Here is an 18249-nt window from a genome sequence, read left to right as displayed (position 1 = left end):
CAATTTAGATAATAGTAGGCACTATTGTTCCTTTGACCAAAATACATTATCACACATTTCCTAACACTGTATTCCATCTGCCACTTTTTTGTCCATTCTTCCAATTTGTCTAAATCCTGCTGCAATTGCATTGCTTCCTCAGCACTACCTACCCCTCCACCTATCTTCGTATTACCTGCAAACTTTGCCACAAAGCCATCAATTCCATTATCCAAATCGTTGACAAACAATGGTAAAAGTAGTGACCCCTGAGGAACACCAGTCACTGGCAGCCAACCAGAAAAGGCCCCCTTTATTCCCACTCACTGCCTCCTGCCTGTCACCCATTCTGCTATCCACGCCAGTATCTTTCCTGTAATGTCATAGGATTTTACCTTGTTAAACAGCCTCACGTGTGGCACCTTATCAAACGCCTTCTGAAAATCCAAGTAAGTGACATCCTGTCTGTCCTCTGTCCACCCAGCTTGTTACTTCCTGAAAGAATTCTAACAGGTTCGCCAGGCAAGATTTCCCTTCACAGAAACCATGCTGACTTTGACTTATTTTATCATTAGTCTCCAAGTACCCTGAAACGTCATTCTTAATAATAGACTCCAACACTTTCCCAACCACTGAGGTCAGGCTAACTGGCCTATAATTTCCTTTCTTTTGCCTTCCTGCCTTCTTAAAGAGTGGAGTAACATTTGCAGATGTCCACTCCTCCAGGACCATGCCAGAATCAAGTGATTCTTGAAAGATCATGACCAATGCATCTGTTATCTCTTCAGCAAAATTCTCTCAGAACTCTGGGATGTAGTCCATTTGGTCCAGGTCCACCTTAAGACCTTTGAGTGTGCCTAGCACTTTCCCCTTTGCAAACAGCAATGGCACTCACTACTGCTCCCAGATACTCACAGACCTCTAGCACACTGCTAGTGTCTTCCACAGTGAAGACAGATGCAAGTACCCATTAAGTTAGCCTGCCATTTCTTTGTCCCCCATTACTACCTCACCAGCATCATTTTCCAGTGGTCCAATATCAACTCACACCTCGCTTTTACTTTTTATATAACTGAAAAAAATGTTGATGTCCTGCTTTATATTTTTGGCTAGTCTGTCCTCACATTTCTTGTTCTGGTCAACCCATTATAGGAAGGCCGTGAAGGTTTTCGAAAAGGTACTGAAGAGATTCACGAATATGCTGCCTAGAGTATTAAATATAAGGAGAGGTCAAACACAGTTGAATTACCTGAACTGTCAGAGACTGAGGGCAGAACCGATAGAGGTTTATAAAATTGTATGAGGCACAGGTAGGGTCAATAGTCTCTTTCCCCTTAGATAGAAATGTCAAAACTAGAGGTCTCTTCCTACATTTCTGTGTCAGTCCTCAAATACTTCCCATTCCCACTCTCTCCCCACAGCCATATCAGATGACAAATAGCCCCTTGCCCTGCGCTATACCTGCAGTGGGATGAGTATGGAGACTGACACAGCTCTGGAGAGAGCGTTAAGAGTGGGTGTACTTTGGAGACTGACACAGGGACGTGGGGAGAATGTGAGCGTTGGATTATTTTGGGGACCGACACAGTGGTGTGGGTGAGAACGAGACACTGGAAATAGTTGGGTGGATTTGGAAAAATCATTGAAAATATGGATTTGGATAGTGTGGGACACTGTCTATATTTAGGGACTGAGACAGGGTTGCGCTGACAGAAATGGGCAGCAGGATTAGTTTGGTTTTGAACACAGGGCTCCAGAGAGAGTATGGGCAGTCAGTTTAGCTTGGGGACAGAAGGGTCTGTAGTGACTTGGTGGAGCAAGTGGGTTAGTTTCGGGTACAACATTAGGTTCTGGAGAGAGAATGGGGGAATGGTATTAGTCTGAATACAACCACAGTGCTGTGGGAGGAGACTGCAGGGTGGTAGGATTAGTTTGGGAACTGATGCAAGGCTGCAGGTAGAGTGGGCACAGTCATTATTTAGACACCAACACAGTACTGTGAGGAAAGAGCTGGGCTATGACATGTGTCTGGGTTTTGAAAATGTATTGCCTGGAGAGGGAAGGTCTTGTGGTATTAGTTTGGGGACTGACACAGGGCTGTAGATAGAATGGGGCAGTATGATTGGTTTGGGGAATGACACAGGCTGTAGGTAGAGAGTGGGACAGAGGGATTAGTTCGGGAACTGACACAAGGCTGTGGGTAGAGAGCTAGGCAGTGGGATTAGTTTGGGGACTGACACAGGCTGTAGGTAGAGAGTGGGACAGAGGGATTAGTTCGGGAACTGACACAAGGCTGTGGGTAGAGAGCTAGGCAGTGGGATTAGTTTGGGGACTGACACAAGGCTGTGGATAGAGAGCTAGGCAGTGGGATTAGTTTGGGGACTGACACAGGTCTGTAGATAGAGTGGGGCAGTATGATTGGTTTGGGGACCAACAGGTGGCTGGAGGTAGAGACCAGGACAGTGGGATCAGTTTGGGGACTGACACAAGGCTCTGGGTAGAGAGCTAGAATGGGATTAGTTTGGGGACAGACACAGAGCTGTAGGTTAAAGAACAGAACAGTGTGATTACCCTGGGGATCAAAAGGGGGCTCTAGGTAGAGAGCAGAACAGGACTGTCATTTTAGAAAAGATTGTGCAGGGTGAAAATTTTTCCCAGTGTGGAAGAGGGAACCATGAGATAAAGTACATGCATGTGTGTGAGAGACAACAAACAGAGAAACACTCAGTGTACCCGTGTGTAGCACAGTAGATATGTGAACATAAGGCCGTAAGACACAGGAGCAAAATTAGGCCATCTGGCCCATCCAGTTTGCTCTGCCATTCAATAGCTGATTTATTATCTCTCTCAACTGCATTCTCCTATAATCTTTGGTGCCCTTACTAATCAATAACCTGTCAACCTCCATTTTAAATAGATCTATTGACTTGGCCTCCACAGCCATCTGCGGTAATGAAATTCCACAGATACTCCACCCTCTGACTAAAGAAATTCTTCATCTTAGTTCTAAAGGGACACCCCTTTACTCTGAGGTTGTGCCCTCTGGTCTTAGACTCCCTCACTATGGGAAACATTCTCTCCTTACATCCATTCTATATAGGGCTTTGAATATTTGCTATGTTTCAATGAGATCCCACTCATTCTTATAAAATCCGATGAGTACAGGTCCAGAACCATCAAATGCTACTTATATGTTAACCCTTTCAATTCTGGAAAGTCCTCTGGACCCTCTCCAATGCCAGCACATGCTTTCTTTGATAAGAGGCCCAAAATTGCTCGTAATACTTCCAAATGCGGTCTGAACAATGTCTCATAAAGCCTCAGCATTACATCCCCACTTTTATATTCTAGTCCTCTCAAAATGAATGCTAACATTGCACTTGCCTTTCTTACCACCGACTCAACCTGCAAGTTAATCTTTAACCTTCTGAATTTTCTGACAGTTTAGCTTTTATTGCCTGACCATACATTTCCCTACACTATATTCCATTTGCCCTCTCTTTGGTTTTTATGCTATCTTTGACTTTCATTGTTGGCCGTGGCTTCATCATTCTCCCTTTACAATACTTCTTCATCTTTGGGATGTATCTATCCTGCTCCAAGAAACTAGCCATTGTTGCTCTGCCATCGTCCCTGCTAGTGTTGTCTTCCAATGAACTTTGGCCAGCTCCTCTCTCATGCCTCAGTAATTCACTTTACTCCACTGTAATACTGATACATCTGATTTTAGCCTTTTCCTTTCAAGCTAAAGGGTGAATTCTATCATATTATGATCACTGTCTCCTAAGGATCCCTTTACCTAAAGCTCCCAAATCAAATCTGGTTTATTACACAACACCCCATTCTGAATTGCCTTTTCCCTGGTGGGCGTAACCAAAGATGCTCACCATCTTGTAGGCATTCGACAAATTCCTTCTCCAGCAAAAACCTGATTTTTCCAATCTACCTGCACATCGAAGTCCCTCAAAACCATTGTAACTTTGCCCTTTTGAACATGCCTTCTCTATCTCCTGTTGTAATTTGTACCCTGGCTCCTGTTCGCAGGTCTGTAAATAGCTCCCATCAATGTATTTTGACTCTTGCAGTTTCTTGACACACACACACACACACATTGAGTGTAATTATGCTTAGTGGTGTAGATGAGAATGTGTCTCTGTGTGAGAGACTGGTTACACACTGCAATTAGTGAATACACTGTGACAGGCACTCAGCTAGCCCTTCACTAACCACAACACAAGCAACAAAGTAGATCAATAGAAGAAAAGAGGTATAAAAGCAAATTCTTATTTTACAGCCTCAGAGCGTGAAGTCAGAGGCAAGCCCCAAACACAAAGGAAGCCACAGAGGACAGGCCTGCGTGATCTCCTGGTCAGGAGTGAGCTGTCAGCAGCCTCAGGTCCTCCTCGTCCTGCCCACTGCGCTCCTCGCGTTCTGTCAGTAGCTCCGAGGACACTTCTGTAAAGAGTTGGTCCCAGCTCCAGCATTCGTCCTCCTGGACAAGGGCACAACCGATTCAGATTTATTTATCACATGTACATTGAAACATACAGTGAAATGCATCATTAACATTAACAACCAACGCACCCAAGGATGTGCTGGAAGCACCCAGCAAGTGTTGCCACACATTCCATCTCCACTACAGTATGTCCACAGAACATAACAAAACAGAACAAATCAAGCAACAGCCAAACACCCCCCATTCCTCCCTCCCTCTTAAGTACCCATCCACACACATACACAGTCCTCTAATGACAAGACCGGCCATCTTCGGTATCCAGGGAACTCATGGATTCGCAGCAAGGTAACACACAGAGGTATGGGATGGAAGACACACACGTACACAGGGTGAGGGGTCCACATACACAGGGCGAAGGGTGACACACATAGAGCAAGGTGTTACATACACAAAGAATAATGGGTGACACACAGTGACAGAGGTCACACACACAGACACGGATGGCACACACAGAGAGCAAAGAGTGACACACAGAGCAACGGGAGACAAACTCACAGAGCGACAGGTGACATGCCCAAGGCGAGGGAAACAAGGCAATGGGTGACACATACAGGGTGATAGGTAAAACACACTGAACAATGGGTGACACACACAGTGACTGGTATCAGGGCTGGAGATCGGAGATATGCAGGTGGTCCTGGAGAGTTTCAGGCCATTCAGTAGCCACATCACTACCTCCTCTGTACTGCAGACCAAAACCAAGTCAGGTGAGACCTGTGGTCAGTACACGGCTTGGGGTCTGACCCCGAGCCCTCTGCTGTCACTGTAATCCTCCATCTGACCCCACAGACACAGCCATTCCTCATCTGTCCACACACCACAGGGCACCTCCCTCTCATTTTGATCTCAGCAATTTCCATCCATTTATCTCCGAGCTGTAATTACACCCAGAACATAAACTGCTCCTCTCCGCAGACACTGCCAGAGCCAGTGGGCAATTCCACCTTTCTCTGGTCTTATTACCCCATCCTTGAGAACCACATGGCTCCAATATCACTCCCCTTGTCTGGTCCTCACTCCCTCCACTTCCCTTCTTCTCCTTCATCAGCCCTCTGCTAACTAGCCTTCAACCCCTTCCACCAGCATCCCCTCCCACTCACCTTCACCACCAACCACTAACCCCCTCCACCTTGGACACCATGGTAGTATAGCGGTTAGAATGGTGCTAGTACAGCTAGGGCATTCCAGAGTTCTATTTCAGCGCTATCTGTAAGGAGTTTGTATGTTCTCCCTGTGAATTGTGTTGGTTTCCTCCAGGTTCTCCAGTTTTCTCCCTCAGTTCAAAGACGTACCGGACTGTAGGTTAATAGGCCATTGTAAATTGTCCTTTGATTAGGCTGGTGTTAAATAGGTAGATTGCTGGGTGGTTGAGCACATTAGGCTGGAAGGGCCTGTTTCGTGCTGTATCCCTAAATAAAACCTCCACCACACCCTCCCAACCCCTTCTACCATTCCCCACTATCATCCCTTCACCACCCATCCACTCAACTCTTCTCATTCCTTCTATCGCCACTCTCCCCACACCCCTCTCTCCCACCCCCAACAGTGAGGTGATCACAGTCACGTGGGCATTTGGTCAACCACTCGAGCTTTCTTTTCTCACTTCTGTTTTTTCTTCTCTTTCACACTCTCCTCTCTCGTCTTCTCTCTTTTGCTCTCTCTCATTCACTTTCATTTTCTCTCCCTCATACTCTCTCATTATTTTTTCCCCCTCTCTTTGTTCCTTCATTCGTGTTATCTATAGCCCTCCTATTCATTCTCTCTTTCTCGTTTGTTTTCTCTCTCAGATGCTAAAAGCCTGGTCACACATTTACCACCCCAGGCAGATGCCAGGTGCTGAGGATCCCTCACCTCTCGGACATCCTGTTCCGCTGACAACATCTGACTCAGCAGTTTCAGGTCAATGTCTCCATCCTGTAAAAACAGCACATCGGACTGCGCTTTAGCACAGGCATTCGTCAATAGTTCACCACCCAAAAACCCTTCCCAGACAAAACTGGACAGGTGGCCATGTGTGGGGCTAGATATTGGCCAAACACTTGGATAGACTGGCGGTCTCTCGTAAACAGTGAACACTGGAGAGTAACAGTGCTTGATAACCTTAAGCCCACAGAGACTAGTGAGTACAGGGTGATGGACAGCCATAGCAGAAGTTTGGGTACAACTGTTCCCTGAACACTATGTCCAGAACTTGACCATTCCCAGTGTTGGGACCAATTCCCCCTAGGACTAACCATCCCCCAGTGTTGAGAATGACCTCCCCTGTGACTAACCCACTCCCAGTGTTGGGAATTGTCTCTCCTGTGACTAACCCACTCCCAGTATTGGGAATTGTCTCCCCTGGGACTAGCCCATTCTCAGTGTCAAGAACAGCCACTTTTGGGTCTAACCCATTCCCAGTGTTGGGAATAGTCTCTCCTGGGAATAACTCACTCCCATTGTCAGGAATGGTCTCTCTCTCGAGACTAACCCACTTCTAGTGTCAGGAATAGTCTCTCCAGGAACTAACCCTTTTCCAGTGTCTGGAGCAGTCTCTCCTGGGACTAACCCATTCCTGGTGTCAGGAATGGTCTCGCCCAGGACTAGCCCACTTCTAATGTGAGGAACAGTCTTTCCCAAGAATAGCCCACTGCCAGTGTCAGGAACACTCTTTCCCAGGACTAATCCACTCCAATGTCAGGAATGGTCTCTCCTGGGACTAAAGCACTCCTGGTGTTGGGAACGATCTCTCTGGACCAACCCATTCCCAGTGTCAGAACTGATCTTTCCTGGATCTAATCCACTCCCAATGTTGGAAATGGTCTCTCCTGGCACTAACCCACTCTGGTGTCAGGTATGGTCAGGAATAATGCACTCACCAGAGTCTGGAATGCTCCGTACTTTATTAAATCATTATCCAAGTCACGGTATGTCATCACCCGATTCACCTGGACACTGAGAGAATTGGCTGGTTAATTCTGGAGTACCTCGGCAAAGGGTATCTCCCTCATCGATGTACCTGGTCTTGGGAACATTTCTCTTCAGTGATTCATGCACAGAGTATCTCCCCCCTCAGTGACCCTGTTCACAGGGTATCTCCCTCCTCAGTGACCCAGCCACTGGGTACCTCCCACCGTGACACCTTATCCAATATTAGTGCAGGTTCCCTAATAGCAGGGTGGGGTGGAGGGAGCTTTCCACTTTTCCTTCCTGATTATTATCCATGCACTTCCATATCTCAGTCCCCAACCCTCTACACACCAACTGAATCCAGACATCCCACCCCTTCCCTCACCCCAACCTGACATCCCACTCTAAATAATTAGGCCTGCAAATTGTACTGATTGAACTTCTCAAAGGTTCAATATGGGGGCATGAAATGTGAGATATCAGGAGAGACTGGACAGCCCTGGAGCGCAGGAATCTGAAGGATGGCCTCAGAGAGGTTTATAATATCATAAGGTATAAGATGGATAGTCAATGTTCTTTTTTCCAGGGTAGCGTAGTCTATAACTAGAGAACACAGGTTTAAACTGAGAGTGGAGGTTTAAAAGGGGTGTAGGTTATAAGTGCAGGTTACAGTTGTGGGCTACAGGTGTAGGTTATAAGTGTGGGTTATTGGTGTAGGGTATAAGCGCAGGTTACATGTGGACTACAGGTGTAGATTATGTGTAGGTTGTAAGTGCAGGTTACAGGGGTGGACTACCAGTACTGGTTATCACTATGGGTTACAGGTGCGGGCTACAGGTTTGTGTTAGAGGCATAGTCCTGGTTACAGGCGCAGTCCAGGTCTGTGAACAGTGTTACAGCTGTGGGTGAAACACAGGCTGCAGTGATAGACAGCTGGAGTGGGGGGAGACATGAGGTCCGGTGGTGAGCCCAGGCTGTAGTCAGGTCATCCACTATGCAGCAGGAGGGTGGGGGAGGGAGCATGCGGGAAGCCCGGTGTTCACTGCGCCTACCTGGGTGGGGCAGCCACCTGCATGGCTAGGTCGTCCTCTTGTACCTCCTCCAGGTCCGGAATGACAGGGATGTCTGCAGTGGAGTACAGGTGCAGTCAGAGTCACAGGAAGCACACGGTACTGGGGCTGCGGTGGGGATCAGATTCCAGCTGTGGGGATTGATCTAAGAATCTGTCGCCCGCCCCACTCCTCTGAAGCCTGTCCATCGACACACTACGTGAATAGGAATTTGGCAAGTTTTGTTGGACTGAATGGCCCGTTCTTGTCAAAAACTTTCTAATGTTCTTCTCGTCCCTTCCAACACTGAACCTGCCTCCTGAGGGTGACTGCTCACCATCATGTCACCTCCAGATCCTTGACACCGACAAGTCACCCCTGAATTGTCCTTGTTCCAGGAGATGACACTGAAAGGCAGTGATCCACTGAGGCCCAGCTAAGCTGACAGGTACAGGATACAAGGGAGTCACTCAGTACTGAGATCAGCAGTGACAGCTTCACTCACAGCATGGTGAAGCTGAGTGATTCGACAGCACAGAGTTGGTGGGAGGAGGTCTTTGGTGATACCTGAAGAGGCAGAAAGATTTTTTGACAGAAAGGCATCATCGTTCTGTTGGTGGGTATTCACATGGAGTAGAGCACTGACAGAAGATGAGGGGAACTAGTGACCCATTCCTGCTCCTGGTACTGAAATTTCACTTAGAGGGACATATGTCCCACCACCAACTTCAGGAATATTTTATAGAACACTACAGCACAGTTTAAGCCCTTTGGCCCACTGTGTTGTCCTGACATTTTAACCTACTCCAAAAGCAATCTAACTCTTCCCTTCCACATAGCCTGTTTTTCTTTCACCCACATGCCTATCTAAGAGTCTCTTAAATCTCTCAGATGTATCTGCCTCTATCACCAGCCCTGACAGTGTGTTCCAAGCACCCACCACTCTGTGTAAAAAGAAACTTACTCCTAACATCCACCACCCCCATACATTCCTTCTGTTACTTTAAAATTATGCCGCCTCTTATCAGCCATTTCCATCCTGGGAAAAGTTCTCTGACTGTCCACTCGATCTATGCCTCTTATCACGTGGAAAAATCAAGTCTTGACCCGAAAAGTTGACTGCTCCTTTCAACGGATGCTGCCCGACCTGCTGAGTTCATCCAGCTTTTTTGTACGTCTATGTTAGACAATTGTTTGTTAACTACAGCTCCACCTTTACTACAACACACACAAAATGCTGGTGGAGCACAGCAGGCCAGGCAGCATCTATAACGAGAAGCACTGTCGACGTTTCCGGCCGAGACCCTTCGTCAGGACTAACTGAAAGGAAAGATAGTAAGAGATTTGAAAGTAGTGGGGGGAGGGTGAAATGCGAAATGGTAGGAGAAGACTGGAGGGGGTGGGAGCTGGAAAGGTGATTGGCGAAAGTGATACAGAGCTGGAGAAGGGAAAGGATCATGGGACGGGAGGCCTCGGGAGAAAGAAGTGGGGGGGGGGGGGCAAGCACCAGAGGGAGATGGAGAACAGGCAAACAACTAAATATGTCAGGGATGGGGTAAGAAGGGGAGGAGGGGCATTAACGGATGTTAGAGAAGTCAATGTTCATGCCATCAGGTTGGAGGCTACCCAGCCGGTATATAAAGTGTTGTTCCTCCAACCTGAGTTTGGATTCATTTTGACAGTAGAGGAGGCCATGGATAGACATATCAGAATGGGAATGGGACAGAATTAAAATGTGTGGCCATTGGGAGATCCTGCTTTCTCTGGTGGACCGAGCGTAGGTGTTCAGCGAAACAGTCTCCCAGTCTGCGTCGGGTCTCACTAATATATAAAAGGCCACACCGGGAGCACCGGATGCAGTATACCACACCAGCCGACTCACTGGTGAAGTGTTGCCCCACCTGGAAGGACTGTCTGGGGCCCTGAAGTGTAAGGGCAGGAGTAGCACTTGCTCCGCTTACAAGGATAAGTGCCAGGAGGGAGAACGGTGGGAAGGGATGGGGAGGACGAGTGGACAAGGGAGTCGCATAGGGAGCGATCCCTGCGGAAAGCAGAAAGGGGGGGGGGAGGGAAAGATGTGCTTGGTAGTAGGATCCCGTTGGAGGGTGGCGGAAGTTATGGAGAATTATACATTGGACCTGGAGGCTGGTGGGGTGGTAGGTGAGGACAAGGGGAACTCTATCCCAAGTGGGGTGGTGGGCGGATGGGGTGAGGGCAGATGTGCGGGAAATGGGAGAGATGTGTTTGAGAGCAGAGTTGATGGTGGAAGAAGGGAAGCCCCTTTGTTTAAAAAAGGAAGACATCTCCTTTGTCCTGGAATGAAAAGCCTCATCCTGAGAGCAGATGCGGCGGAGACAGAGGAATTGTGAGAAGGGGATAGCATTTTTGCAAGAGACAGGGTGGGAAGTGGAATAGTCCTGGTAGCTGTAAAAGTCTGTAGGCTTATAGTAGATATCAGTAGATAAGCCGTCTCCAGAGATGGAGACAGAAAGATCAAGAAAGGGGAGGGAGGTGTCAGAAATGGACCAGGTAAATTTGAGGGCAGGGTGAAAGCTGGAGGCAAAGTTAATGAAATCAACGAGCTCGGCATGTGTGCAAGAGGCAGCGCCAATGCAGTCGTCGATGTAGCGAAGGAAAAGAGTGGGACGGATACCTGTATAGACTTGGAACATGGACTGTTCCACAAAGCCAACAAAAAGGCAGGCATAACTGGGACCCATACGGGTGCCCATGGCTACACCCTTGGTTTGGAGGAAGTGGGAGGAGCCAAAGGAGAAATTATTGAGAGTAAGAACTAATTCCGCTAGATGGAGGAGAGTGGTGGTAGAGGGGAATTGGTTAGGTCTGGAATCCAAAAAGAAGCGAAGAGCTTTGAGACCGTCCGGGTGGGGGATGGAGGTATATAGGGACTGGATGTTCATGGTGAAAATAAGGCGGTGGGGGCCAGGGAACTTAAAATCATTGAAAAAATTCAAAGCATGAGAAGTGTCATGAAATAGGTGGGAAGAGATTGAACAAGGGGGATAAGACAGTGTCAAGGTATGCAGAAATGAGTTTGGTGGGGCAGGAGCAAGCTGAGACAATAAGTCTACCTGGACAGGCAGGTTTGTGGATCTTGGGTAAGAGGTAGAAACGGGAAGTGCGGGGTGTGGGAACTATGAGTTTGGTGGCAGTGTATGAGAGATCCCCAGAGCTGATAAGGTTGGTGATGGTTTTTCCATGGATAAACATATCAGAATCAGAATATCCTCTACTGTCAAAATGAATCCAAACTCAGGTTGGAGGAACAACACCTTATATACCGGCTGGGTAGGCTCCAACCTGATGGCATGAACATTGACTTCTCTAACTTCCATTAATGCCCCTCCTCCCCTTCTTACCCCATCCATGACATATTTAGTTGTTTGCCTATTCTCCATCTCCCTCTGGTGTTCCCCCCCCCCCCCACCACCACTTCTTTCTCCCGAGGCCTCCCGTCCCATGATCCTTTCCCTTCTCCAGCTCTGTATCACTTTCACCAATCACCTTTCCAGCTCCCACCCCCTCCGGTCTTCTCCTATCATTTTGCATTTTCCCCTCCCCCCACTACTTTCAAATTTCTTACTATCTTTCCTTTCAGTTAGTCCCGATGAAGGGTCTCAGCCCGAAATGTCGACAGTGCTTCTCCTTATAGATGCTGCCTGGCCTGCTGTGTTCCACCAGCACTTTGTGTGTGTTGTTGTCTGAATTTCCAGCATCTGCAGATTTCCTCATGTTTCCACCTTTACTACTCTAATTTCAAGCAAACTTGTCACCAACTCCACACCCTGGGAGTCAGCAAGTAGATTCTCCCTTGATTTCCTGAACAACAGGCTGCAATCGACAAGTAATTGCCACAATTATTCTAAACACTGGTGCTCCACAAGGTTGCGCCCTCAGCCTCTACTCCTTGTACGTTCATGACCACATGGCCAGATTCTGCTTAACAGCACTTACATTTGCAGATGATACCATGTAGTGGGCCGCATTGCAAGTAAGAAAATAGAACCACAATGTTGTGCCAAACTTTTAACCTACTCCATGATCAATCTAACCTTTCCACCCAACATTTCCCATAACCCTCCATTTTACTTTCATCCATAGAAACATAGAAAACCTACAGCGCAATACAGGCTCTTCGGCCCACAAAGTTGTGCTGAACATGTCCCTACCTTAGAAATTACTAGGCTTACCCATAGCCCTCTATTTTTCTAAGCTCCATGTACCTATCCAAAAGTCTCTTAAAAGACCCTACTGTATCTGCCTCCACCACCATTGCCGGCAGCCCATTCCACGCACTCACCATACTCTGAGTAAAAAACTTAACCCTGACATCTCCTCTGTACCTACTCCCCAGCACCTTAAACCTGTGTCCTCTTGTGGCAACCATTTCAGCCCTGGGAAAAAGCCTCTGACTATCCACATGATGAATGCCTCTCATTATCTTGTACACCTCTATCAGGTCACCTCTCATCCTCTGTTGCTCCAAGAAGAAAAGGCCGAATTCACTTAACCTGTTTTCATAAGGCATGCTCCCCAATCCAGGCAACATCCTTGTAAATCTCCTCTGTACCCTTTCTATGGTTTCCACATCCTTCCTGTAGTGACGCGACCAGAACTGAGCAGAGCACTCCAAGTGGGGTCTGACCAGGGTCCTATATAGCTGCAACAATACTCTCGGCTTCTAAATTCAAGTCTACAATTGAGGAAGGCCAATACACCGCACGCCTTCTTAACCACAGATCCATGTGCCTATCTAAGACATAACAATGAGCTGGAGTACAAGAACAAGACAGAGAGCCTAGTGACATGGTGTCATGACAACAACCTTTCCCTCAGCATCAGCAAAATAGAAGAGCCAGTCTTTGACTTCAGAAAGGGGTGGTGTATGTGCCCCTGTCTACAGCAATGGAGTTGAGGCTGAGAAGATTGAGAGCTTCAGGTTCCTAGGAGTGAACATAACCAGCAGTCGGTTCTGGTCCAATCAAAGAGATACCATGGCCAAGAAATCTCATCAACATCTCTACTTCCTCGGGCGACGAAAGGAATTTGGCTTGTACCCAATGGCTCTTACAATTTTTATCAATGTACCATAGAAAGCATTCCATCCAGATGCATGACAGCTTGGTATGGCAACTGCTCTGCACATGAGACTGCAGTGAGCTGTGGACACAGTTCAGCACATCTGTGAAACCAATCTCCCCTCTAAGACTGGTTGTACATCTCACTACCTCAGTAAAGCAGACATCATAATCCTAGACCTGGACCTCCCATCAGGCCTAAAAGCATGTACCACCTGGCTCAAGGACAGCTTCTGGTTCTCTAGTACAATAAGATAGATTCTGGACCTCATAATCTAAATTATGATTTTGCAACTTGTTATCTACCTCCTCACACCTTCTCTATAGCTACTATACTTTATTCTGCATTCTGTTATTGTTTTACCTTGTATGACCTCAATGCATTGTGTAATGATTTGTATGAATAGTATGAAATCCAAGAAACACACACAAAGTGCTGAGGAGCTCAGATGGAAAACAGAACAGTTGACGTTTCGGCCAAGACCCTTCGTCAAGTCCTGATTTCCAGCATTTGCAGATTTTCTATTGTTTGTGAGCATGAAAGGCAATCTTTCCACTGTACCTTAGGACATATAATAATAAACTAATTCCAATTCTCCTCACACATTTCCAGGGTCAGACACAGTCTTCTGCACTGTCTCATCACACACTCCTGGACAGACACAGAGTGAAGCTCCCTCCACACTATCTCATCACACACTCCAGTGGTCAGACACAGACCAAAGGTTTCTACACTGTCTTATTACACATTTCTGGGATCACACAAGAGCGAAACTCCCTCTACACTGTCCCAACATACACTCCCGGGGTCAAACACTGAGTGAAGTTCCCTCTACACTGTCCTATCACACACTTCTGGAGTCAGTTACAGAGTGAAGTTCCCTCTACACTATCTCATCACACATTTCTGGGGTCAGACGCAGAGTGAAGTTCCCTCTACACTGTCCCATCACACACTTCTGGAGTCAGTTACAGAGTGAAGTTCCCTCTACACTATCTCATCACACATTTCTGGGGTCAGACACAGAGTGAAGTTCCCTCTACACTGTCCCATCTCACACTCCCAGGGTCAAACACAGAGTGAGGGTTTCCACACTGTGCCAACTGCTGGGCTGCTAGCATTCTCTGATGAATGGACCTATCTCAGACCAGGCAGCAACAGGTTGCAGCTGCATCCTGGCCGGCATCGAGTGCCTGATCTCATCAAACCTCTTCATCACTGAAACTAAGCACTTCAGTGCCATCCTCAACACAAGTGTCATGGCTTGCTCGAACACAGATAGCTTGCATTAGGCACCAGCCATTTTACATTAGGTTGCAAATTCTAATCTCATTTCGAGCCACTTTATGAAAAGCTCTTTTTTATTTGACACATGATTGTGCAAAATATTCACCGTCGCTGTCCCAGCCTAACAGCTAAGAATGAGAGGGCAAGCGCAGCAGCTTAAACAAAGGCAAAAATTCCATTTCACAACCGATTGATTGATATACAGCAGAACCTCATCAGTAAACAGGCGGCAGAGTGAAGTGTGCTCTTGATCCTAATCTTTTATTTAGATGATACATTCAGCTCTTTTTACTTATTTTGCCTTTTTGATTCAGACAGAAAATTGAACAATTACGATGGTGGGGGAGGTATGTGGCTGTACAGTTTACTCTGTGGTTGTTGATGAGGATATCCTAGTTCAGTCCACCACCATCCCCCCCCTTCCCGATCCACAGCACCTCCACACTCACCTCCATCATCATCTGAGTCCTCAGGGCTCTGGGGCCTCAATCGGTTGCTGGAGAGGACAAACTAAGATTAGGATCATACATACAGTCCAGAATGGTGCCCCAACACGGTTTGAATGAACCCTTTCACAGAAAAGTTAATTAAAGCTGTATGCAGCAAGCGACCACCAAACAAGCACCCCCTCCCTTCTCGACAAACCTTCTCCACCCAGAGCACATCACTAGTGTACAATACAGTACAGGTTCACATTCACAGTGTGCACATCTACACACAAACACCCGGCATCTCACACTCACACACATCGAGAACATCATCACAGCACAGCATTCGATGTTGTGCCAACATTATAACCTATTCTAAGATCAATCTAACCCTTCCCTCCTTATCAGCCCTGCATTTTTCTATCAACTGTGTGTCCATTGAAGTTTCTTAAACATCCCTAATGCATCTGCCTCTACAACCACCCCTGGCAGCAAGTTTCACGTACCCACCACTTTCTTTGGGTAAGACCTACCCCAAACATCCCCCTTATACTTCTTCCAGTCTTCCTAAAATCATGCCCCTTGTATTAGCCATTTCAGTGCTGGGAAGAGGTATCTGGCCATTCACCTGATCAATGTCTCTTTATCATCTTGTACTGTACACTTGTATTAAGTCATCTCTCAGTCTCCTTCGCTCCAAAGAGAAAAGCCCTAGTTTATTAACCTATCCTGATAAGACATGCCCTCTAGTCCAGGCAGCATCCTGGCAAATCCCTGCAACACCCTCTCTAAAGCTCTCACACTCACACCCACCTTCCCATCACACACACACAAACAAATACAAACCAGCTGACACACAAATCCCCTCACTTGGCAGGAGGATTGGCAGCTGGAGGAGGAGGGAACAGAGGGGGGTGAGGGTGGGGGAAAGACAGAGGGAAAAGCAGGTGGTTGAGGGTGAGGTAGATATGGGGAGGGTGGGTGGGGAGAAAGGCGGTGGGAAAAGGGAATGCTAGTATTCAGATGCTCAAGATGAGGGCTGGGGGATGTCATGGACAGCCACAGTCAATCAGAAGAAACACACATCCTGAACTCCACTTGCCGCCTTCTGGAAGATTAGAGGAAGGGGGCCCCCAGAGCGTAGCTAGGCAGGGTTTTATGAGGTACTTACTCCTCGAGTTCATCCGACACCTTTCGACCAGATCTGAAAATAAAAGAGTGAGCACAGTCACATCAGCACTCAATAACATTGAGATTTTACCCAGTCAAGTTGTTACAAGCCAAAGAAAATACTGACATCACTATCACAGCTGTTTGTGATGGGATGGTGTGGAGGGAACCTCACTGTGTCTGATCCCAGAGAGTGCGATGGTACGGTGTAGACAGAGTGCGTGAAGGGACAAAGGGAGAGAGGGTCAGGGCAAGATGGGGGAGAGGGGGACAGGGTGAGGTGGGGGGGAGGGGAAGAGTGAGGGGGAGAGGGGAAAGGGGCAGGGGAGAAGGAGGGGGAGGGGGAAGGGGAGGAGGAGAGGGAGTAAGGGGGAGGGGGAGTAAGGCGGAGGGATGGGGTAAGGGGGAGGGGAGGGGGTAAGGGAAGAGGGAGGGGGTGAGGGGAGGGAGGGGAGAGAGGGGGAGGGGAAGGAGAGGGGGAGGAAGGAGAGGGGAGGGTGAAGGAGGAAGGGGTGGAAGGAGTGGAGGGAGGGGGAGGAAGGAGTGGAGGAAGGGGAGGGAGTGGAGGAAGGGGGAGGAAGGAGTGGAGGAAGGGGAGGGAGTGGAGGAAGGGGGAGGAAGGAGTGGAGGAAGGGGAAGTAGGGGTAAGGAGGGGAAAGGAGGGGAGGAGGTGGGAAGGAGGGGAAGGCGGGGAGGTGGGAAGGAGGGGGAAGGCGGGGAGGTGGGAAGGAGGGAGGAAGCAGGAAGGAGGGGAGAGGGGGGTAAAGAGGGGAGGAAGGAGGGGAAGGAGGGGGAATGAAGGGAGGAGGGGGCAAGGAGGGGAGGAAGAGAAGAAAGGTGGGAGGGGAGATGGAGGAGCAAGGGATGGTGTGGAAGGGGTGGAGGGGGACTAAGAGGAGGGAGGGAGCGAGTAGTAGTGAGGTGGTGAGGGAGAGTTAGTAGATAGGGAAGAGTTAGCCCCTGATTGAAGGTGAGACTGGATCAGGATCTCTACCCCACCTCGGTGTGTTGCTGACAAACACCTTGTCTATTCAACCACAGGCTGGTGCTGAGGCAACGCCGCCCTCTGCTGTTAATGTCAGTGCTGGCACCTCTCCACAGCTGCACCCTACTTCACTGCTGCTGACTACTCTGCACAACTGTTCCCTGCTCCCCAGTTGCCAGCAATGTGCTGGAGAGGCCAACAGAAGGGCCCCGACACATCACATCCCTCTGGGACCAGAGGGCACAGCTTCAGAATAGAGGAATGTCACTTAGAACAAAGATGAAGAGGAATTTCTTTCACTAGAGGGTGGTAAATCTGTGGAATTTATTGCCACAGGAGGCTGAGGAGTTCAAGTCATTGGGTGTATTTAAGGTGCAGGTTAATAAGTTCTTGATTAGCCAGGGCTAAGGTTACAGGGAGAAGGCAGGAAAATAGGGTTGAGAGGGAAATGGATCAACCACGGTGAAATGGTGGAGCAGACTTGACAGCCGAATGGCCTAAATCGGCTCCTATATCTTATGGTCCACACATTCAATAACCACGCCCAATTACACCTGAAACTCTTGGGGCGCTGAAGGAAGAGAGGAGTGGCTCGGTGACAGGGATCTACATAGTCCATTATAGACAGTACAGGCTCTTTGGCCCCAATATTGTGCTGATCTTTAAACCTACTCTAAGATCGATCTAAACCTTCCCTCCTACATTGCCCTCCACTTTACTTTCATCTAACACAGTCCAAATATGTACTGGCGGCAGTTCACAATGTTGTCATGCTTCTGGTGTCAACATGGCATGCCTACAACTTACTCATCCTAACCTGTATGTCTTTGGGATATGAGAAGAAAC

The 18249-nt window shown here is 48.0% G+C and overlaps 1 protein-coding gene across 1 annotated transcript in view; it reads right to left on the bottom strand.

Annotated features, from left to right (window-relative positions):
* Window positions 1-4242: 4242 nt before the first annotated feature.
* ift43 (intraflagellar transport 43 homolog (Chlamydomonas)) overlaps window positions 4243-18249 on the bottom strand; it is a 30065-nt gene continuing 16058 nt past the window's right edge. The window contains exons 4-9 of the mRNA XM_073039486.1: window positions 16420-16452; window positions 15270-15316; window positions 8437-8509; window positions 7354-7429; window positions 6347-6409; window positions 4243-4471 (exon numbers count right to left, since the gene is read on the bottom strand). Coding sequence (XP_072895587.1) covers window positions 4349-4471; window positions 6347-6409; window positions 7354-7429; window positions 8437-8509; window positions 15270-15316; window positions 16420-16452 — 415 coding nt within the window. The 3' untranslated portion in view covers window positions 4243-4348. The remainder of the gene's footprint in view (window positions 4472-6346; window positions 6410-7353; window positions 7430-8436; window positions 8510-15269; window positions 15317-16419; window positions 16453-18249) is intronic.

The sequence above is a fragment of the Hemitrygon akajei genome, chromosome 3 (genome assembly GCF_048418815.1).
Source record: "Hemitrygon akajei chromosome 3, sHemAka1.3, whole genome shotgun sequence".
In the NCBI taxonomy this organism is placed as follows: Eukaryota; Metazoa; Chordata; class Chondrichthyes; order Myliobatiformes; family Dasyatidae; genus Hemitrygon; species Hemitrygon akajei.
Note: the sequence above shows the minus strand (reverse complement) of the source record. Positions and strands in the feature narration are given on the sequence as shown.